This window comes from Oncorhynchus clarkii, chromosome 27 (genome assembly GCF_045791955.1).
Source record: "Oncorhynchus clarkii lewisi isolate Uvic-CL-2024 chromosome 27, UVic_Ocla_1.0, whole genome shotgun sequence".
In the NCBI taxonomy this organism is placed as follows: domain Eukaryota; kingdom Metazoa; phylum Chordata; class Actinopteri; order Salmoniformes; family Salmonidae; genus Oncorhynchus; species Oncorhynchus clarkii.
Genome location: NC_092173.1, coordinates 45,759,914 through 45,766,409, shown reverse-complemented (window position 1 = coordinate 45,766,409; position 6,496 = coordinate 45,759,914). Strand labels below are relative to the sequence as shown.

The following is a 6,496-nucleotide window of genomic DNA, read 5'->3' as shown; positions in this document are numbered from 1 at the left end:
CTGTAGACTACCTGGTGATGGTCATCAACCGGAGGTTTGAATACTGTAGACTACCTGGTGATGGTCATCAACCAGAGGTTTGAATACTGTAGACTACCTGGTGATGGTCATCAACCAGAGGTTTGAATACTGTAGACTACCTGGCGATGGTCATCAACCGGAGGTTTGAATACTGTAGACTACCTGGCGATGGTCATCAACCGGAGGTTTGAATACTGTAGACTACCTGGTGATGGTCATCAACCGGAGGTTTGAATACTGTAGACTACCTGGTGATGGTCATCAACCAGAGGTTTGAATACTGTAGACTACCTGGTGATGGTCATCAACCGGAGGTTTGAATACTGTAGACTACCTGGTGATGGTCATCAACCGGAGGTTTGAATACTGTAGACTACCTGGTGATGGTCATCAACCGGAGATTTGAATACTGTAGACTACCTGGTGATGGTCATCAACCGGAGGTTTGAATACTGTAGACTACCTGGTGATGGTCATCAACCAGAGGTTTGAATACTGTAGACTACCTGGTGATGGTCATCAACCAGAGGTTTGAATACTGTAGACTACCTGGCGATGGTCATCAACCGGAGGTTTGAATACTGTAGACTACCTGGCGATGGTCATCAACCAGAGGTTTGAATACTGTAGACTACCTGGCGATGGTCATCAACCGGAGGTTTGAATACTGTAGACTACCTGGCGATGGTCATCAACCAGAGGTTTGAATACTGTAGACTACCTGGTGATGGTCATCAACCAGAGGTTTGAATACTGTAGACTACCTGGTGATGGTCATCAACCAGAGGTTTGAATACTGTAGACTACCTGGTGATGGTCATCAACCAGAGGTTTGAATACTGTAGACTACCTGGTGATGGTCATCAACCGGAGGTTTGAATACTGTAGACTACCTGGTGATGGTCATCAACCGGAGGTTTGAATACTGTAGACTACCTGGTGATGGTCATCAACCAGAGGTTTGAATACTGTAGACTACCTGGTGATGGTCATCAACCAGAGGTTTGAATACTGTAGACTACCTGGTGATGGTCATCAACCAGAGGTTTGAATACTGTAGACTACCTGGCGATGGTCATCAACCAGAGGTTTGAATACTGTAGACTACCTGGTGATGGTCATCAACCAGAGGTTTGAATACTGTAGACTACCTGGCGATGGTCATCAACCAGAGGTTTGAATACTGTAGACTACCTGGTGATGGTCATCAACCAGAGGTTTGAATACTGTAGACTACCTGGTGATGGTCATCAACCAGAGGTTTGAATACTGTAGACTACCTGGTGATGGTCATCAACCAGAGGTTTGAATACTGTAGACTACCTGGTGATGGTCATCAACCGGAGGTTTGAATACTGTAGACTACCTGGTGATGGTCATCAACCAGAGGTTTGAATACTGTAGACTACCTGGTGATGGTCATCAACCGGAGGTTTGAATACTGTAGACTACCTGGTGATGGTCATCAACCAGAGGTTTGAATACTGTAGACTACCTGGCGATGTTCATCAACCAGAGGTTTGAATACTGTAGACTACCTGGTGATGGTCATCAACCAGAGGTTTGAATACTGTAGACTACCTGGTGATGGTCATCAACCAGAGGTTTGAATACTGTAGACTACCTGGTGATGGTCATCAACCAGAGGTTTGAATACTGTAGACTACCTGGTGATGGTCATCAACCAGAGGTTTGAATACTGTAGACTACCTGGTGATGGTCATCAACCGGAGGTTTGAATACTGTAGACTACCTGGTGATGGTCATCAACCAGAGGTTTGAATACTGTAGACTACCTGGTGATGGTCATCAACCAGAGGTTTGAATACTGTAGACTACCTGGTGATGGTCATCAACCAGAGGTTTGAATACTGTAGACTACCTGGTGATGGTCATCAACCGGAGGTTTGAATACTGTAGACTACCTGGTGATGGTCATCAATCAGAGGTTTGAATACTGTAGACTACCTGGTGATGGTCATCTTGAACCTCAAAAGGAAATGAATTGGCTTTGAACAAAATGTCAGAATACTTTTCAGAGTTTTCTGATTCAAGTCCAGGAGACTTTTGTAATAATGTAAAACATGTTCAAGGGCTTTGTGACACTGTTTAATAATCAGATGTGACTTTAACTGGATTCTTATAATCTTGGACTCTTAATTGAACATAATATCTTGAAAGTAATATCTGGTGTTTTTAACGTATCGTCTTGTCGTCAGTCTTGTCCGCTGTGAGCATGAATTAAATCAAATCAAAACACATATTGAAATTGACTGGCATGGGTAACACAACGTTTTTTTCATTAGGGGTGAATTAACTTTCACTTTCACGATTATTAGAGTACATGAGAAAACCAAATCTATACATTTGTTCTTATTCACCACACTGAAAGATCGCCAAGGACTGTTTACCATCTGGCAAGCGGTGTCGGAGTGTCATGTCTCGGACCAACAGGCTCAGAGACAGCTTCTACCACCAGGCCACCAGACTGCTGAAAAGTTCAACCTAGCCGTCTCCCTGCACAGATCTGCACCTAAGAGACTATATGCACCATAGATATAATTTGCACCGACTACCAACACAATCAACCCTTACACACAAACAAACAGACACACCAGCAGACAGTCTTGTTTTACTAACCTTGTGGAGAGACACAATTGATTCCCATTCAAAATCATATTTTCCCTAACCCCTAACCTTACCCCTAACGTTAACCCCTAACCCCTACCCTAACCCTAACCCCTAACTCCTAACCTAACCCCTAACCCTTACCCTAAACCCTAACCCCTAACCTAACCCTAACCCCTAACCTAACCCTAACTCCTAACCCTTACCCTAACCCTAAACCTTACCCCTAACCCCAAACCCTAACCCCTAACCCTAAACCTTACCCTAACCCCAAAACATAACAACCCTAAACCTTACCCTAACCCTAACCCCAAAACATAACCCACCCCTAACACTAAACCTTACCCTAACCCCTTAACCCTAAACCTAACCCCTTAACCCTAACCCTAAACCTAACTCCTTAACCCTAACCCCTAAACCTAACCCTAAACCTAACCCTTTAACCCTAACCCCTTAACCCTAAACCTAACTCCTAAACCTAATCCCTTAACCCTAACCCCTTAACCCCTTAACCCTAAACCTAACCCCTTAACCCTAACCCTAACCCCTTAACCCTAAACCTAACCCCTTAACCCTAAACCTAACCCCTTAGCCCTAAACCTAACCTCTTAACCCTAACCCCTTAACCCTAAACCTAACCCCTTAACCCTAAACCTAATTCCATCCCTAATAATATCATTTTTCCTTGTGGGGACCAGCAAAATGTCCCGAGTTGGTCAACTTTTTGTTTGTTTACTATTCTTGTGGGGACTTCTTGTGGCTCCATGTCCACACTCACACACATATATATATATACGCGCACACACACACACACACACACACACACACACACACACACACACACACACACACACACACACACACACACACACACACACACACACACAGTCAATGTTACTGTTTTATTATATACTATTAATTCCACTACCCACTTTATATTTGTAAATACCTACATGATCAATAGGCACACTACCTGGTCTATTACTTCTACTACTTGTTATTGCATGATTATTGATGAAATGTTCCGCGTTGTCGAGGGAGCTCTAACACACAAGTATTTCACTGCACTTTTTATACCTGCTGGAAAAGGTGTACGTTACAAATACGATTAGATTAGACAGTATCTCAATCTGTAGCTCTGGTCAATAGCAAGTCACACTAACATGTTGGACCAGAACTACTCCACTTGTAGTCTCCGACAGGGAAACGATAGCGATGTCTTATCAGAGAGAAGAAAAATCCTTTGTGTTGTAACCACCACTACTCAGACCATATGAGACCTGAGACACAGAGCAGTCTGGGAAGAAGTTGGGAAAGGCCAGAGTGCACAGTGAGTTACTATCCTCTGTAGACCCTGTCGCAGAGGAGTCGGACACAGAGTGACAGTACAGGGGTGTCTGTGTTCCTGGGCCCGTCCGTACGCCCTCTCCTGATTGGCAGTACAGGGGTGTCTGTGTTCCTGGGCCCGTCCGTACGCCCTCTCCTGATTGGCAGTACAGGGGTGTCTGTGTTCCTGGGCCCGTCCGTACGCCCTCCCCTGCCTTCTTAGAAGGAGAAGAGGTACTCCAAGGCTCTGTATACAAGAATCCTCCCACTAGATGGTGAGGGTCGTAGGGCGATACCTGGTCTGTTATGTCCTGAGTCTGCTGGTGCTGGAGGATCCTACTGGGCAGGCCCCGAGTCTGAAACATGTCCTGGTCGATGATCCTACTGGACAGGCCCCGAGTCTGAAACATGTCCTGGTCGATGATCCTACTGGGCAGGCCGCGAGTTTGAAACACGTCCTGGTCACTGAGCATGTTACTGTAGTCCGGCCCCAGCAGGTCAAAGAAGTCTGGGTTCCCCCCTCCCCGTTCCAGATCACCCAGGAACATGCCCGAGGTGGACGTGACTCGAGAGGTGGTGGTAGTGTTGGCCGGCTCAGTGAAAAAGGATGGGGGAAGGTTACGGTGCCTCAGGGGAGGCTTCTTGGCTCTCTCCCCCTTGACAGGCTCCTTGACAGAGTTAAAGAGGGCAGCCAGGCTCTTGGTCTGGAGGTTGGCCTGTAGCCCGTCCCGCTTGTGGACGGGTTTGCCTTGCTGGAATGGGCTGGGCTGGGTCTGAAGCTGGGTCTGAGGCTGGGTCTGGGTCTGGGTGGGAAAGCCAGAGACTTTTCTCTTGTTGGCCCCTGGAGCTGCTGCTGGGTTCCCTGTTGGACTGATGAAGCCTGTACATCTCTTGATCTGCTTCTGCAGGTACTTGCGGTGGTTGACTTTCCTTTTGGACTTGACTGGCTTGTCCAAAGCCAGTTTGATGTTGCTGGAGGCCGAGTCTATGAAGCTGAGCAGATTCCTGGTAGTTTCCCTGTATTCTCCTCTCTCCTCACTCTCCTCCAGCGGACTCCCGTCCAGACTTCTGGTGGTTTCCCTGTATTCTCCTCTCTCCTCACTCTCCTCCAACGGACTCCCGTCCAGGCTCTGACCCATGTCATACTCCATCATGACCGACCCAGGGAAACAGAAGTTTACGAACGGAGAGTTCATGATTGCAGTTTGAACAGCCATTACAATTCTGATTCTAAACACTGGGGCCTCAGTGGCCTCGCCCTCAGCATCCGCTGCTGCTGCTCCCGGCTACTGCTGCTAATCCAAAATATAAAGAGCCTCTTCCTCGTCACAGCATGTCTTCTTGTCCTGTAGGTCTGGGTAATGTTGGCACCTACAAGAAGCAAATCAGATATTCGATTTCAGACTGTCACAAGAGACTAGTCCCAGGGTAGCTTCCCAGTGTGCAAAAAATGGTTGAGAATATGTATTCTCAACGTCTTTTCAACCAAAGATATGTATTTTCAGCGTCTTTTTGCTCATAGTTTTGGTCCAAACCCCTTGGTCCTTAAGCTAGTTGTGAGGCTTGGACATGCAGCTCCTGTGAATTCCACTCCTCTCCTCTCCACTTTTCCACTCCACAGTAGAACAGAACAGAGACTGAACTGAGGGAACAGACACTTGTTGTTTGTGGAAAGCAAATCTGACGGAGAGAGAGAGAGATCTTTCAGGGGGCGGGGCTAGATGATGTCAGAACATCAAAGGGGAGGGGCAGAGAGACCCCGGGACTTAACTCTTTGCTTACGCCTGACCACCTGCAACTAAGAGAGATTTGTCTGAGCTTCCCCGCTGTGTCTCAAGACAATAGCCAGTGGTAGGGTTGGTTGGATCCCTCTTCCTCCTCCTTTCACTGTTTATGTGTGCTGTGAACCTAAACCGGTCTTATGAAACTTGAATATGTTGGGCTACTATGGAGGTGAAACTAGAATATCACTTTCAGAGCAATGTAATTCTTTGGAAATTAGTTCTTATGTTGTTTTATAATAGTTAGTTAAAATTTTAAAGATTTCATTTCTAAAAAACATTGTCCCTGTACTATGTATACATTATTTATCTTGTGCTCTTAAAAAAAAAAAATATATATATATATATATATATATATATATATATATTTACATTATTTCCATGTCTTTATTCATACCAGCTTGATTGTTGGGTTTACAGACAGGACTTGCTACTTCTACCATCTCATCACACACCGAGAACACACCAAACTATGTCATCAAGACCCTACCGTTTACTATTATCTTTTCAGAAAGGCTTTTTCTCCATGGGGAAATCCTGGTTCCCAAACAGGTATCTTTATAGTATCTGGGATCAATTGTATCAGTATAGTATCTGGGATCAATTATAACTAATCCTGGTGCCCAAACATGTATCTCTATAGTATCTGGGATCAATTGTATCAGTATAGTATCTGGGAGCAATTATAACTAATCCTGGTGCCCAAACATGTATCTCTATAGTATCTGGGATCAATTGTA

At 45.4% G+C, this 6,496-nt stretch overlaps 1 protein-coding gene across 1 annotated transcript; it reads right to left on the bottom strand.

Annotated features, from left to right (window-relative positions):
- Positions 1-3,533: 3,533 nt before the first annotated feature.
- Positions 3,534-5,549, bottom strand: LOC139386164 (protein FAM181B). Its single transcript, XM_071131623.1, has one exon. The coding sequence runs from the start codon at positions 5,190-5,192 to the stop codon at positions 3,873-3,875; it is 1,320 nt and encodes a 439-aa protein (XP_070987724.1). The 5' UTR covers positions 5,193-5,549; the 3' UTR covers positions 3,534-3,872.
- Positions 5,550-6,496: the final 947 nt, after the last annotated feature.

Excerpts from the sequence above, each read along its gene's own strand:
- LOC139386164 (XM_071131623.1), bottom strand. The coding sequence starts at position 5,192 with ATGGCTGTTCAAACTGCAATCATGAACTCTCCGTTCGTAAACTTCTGT.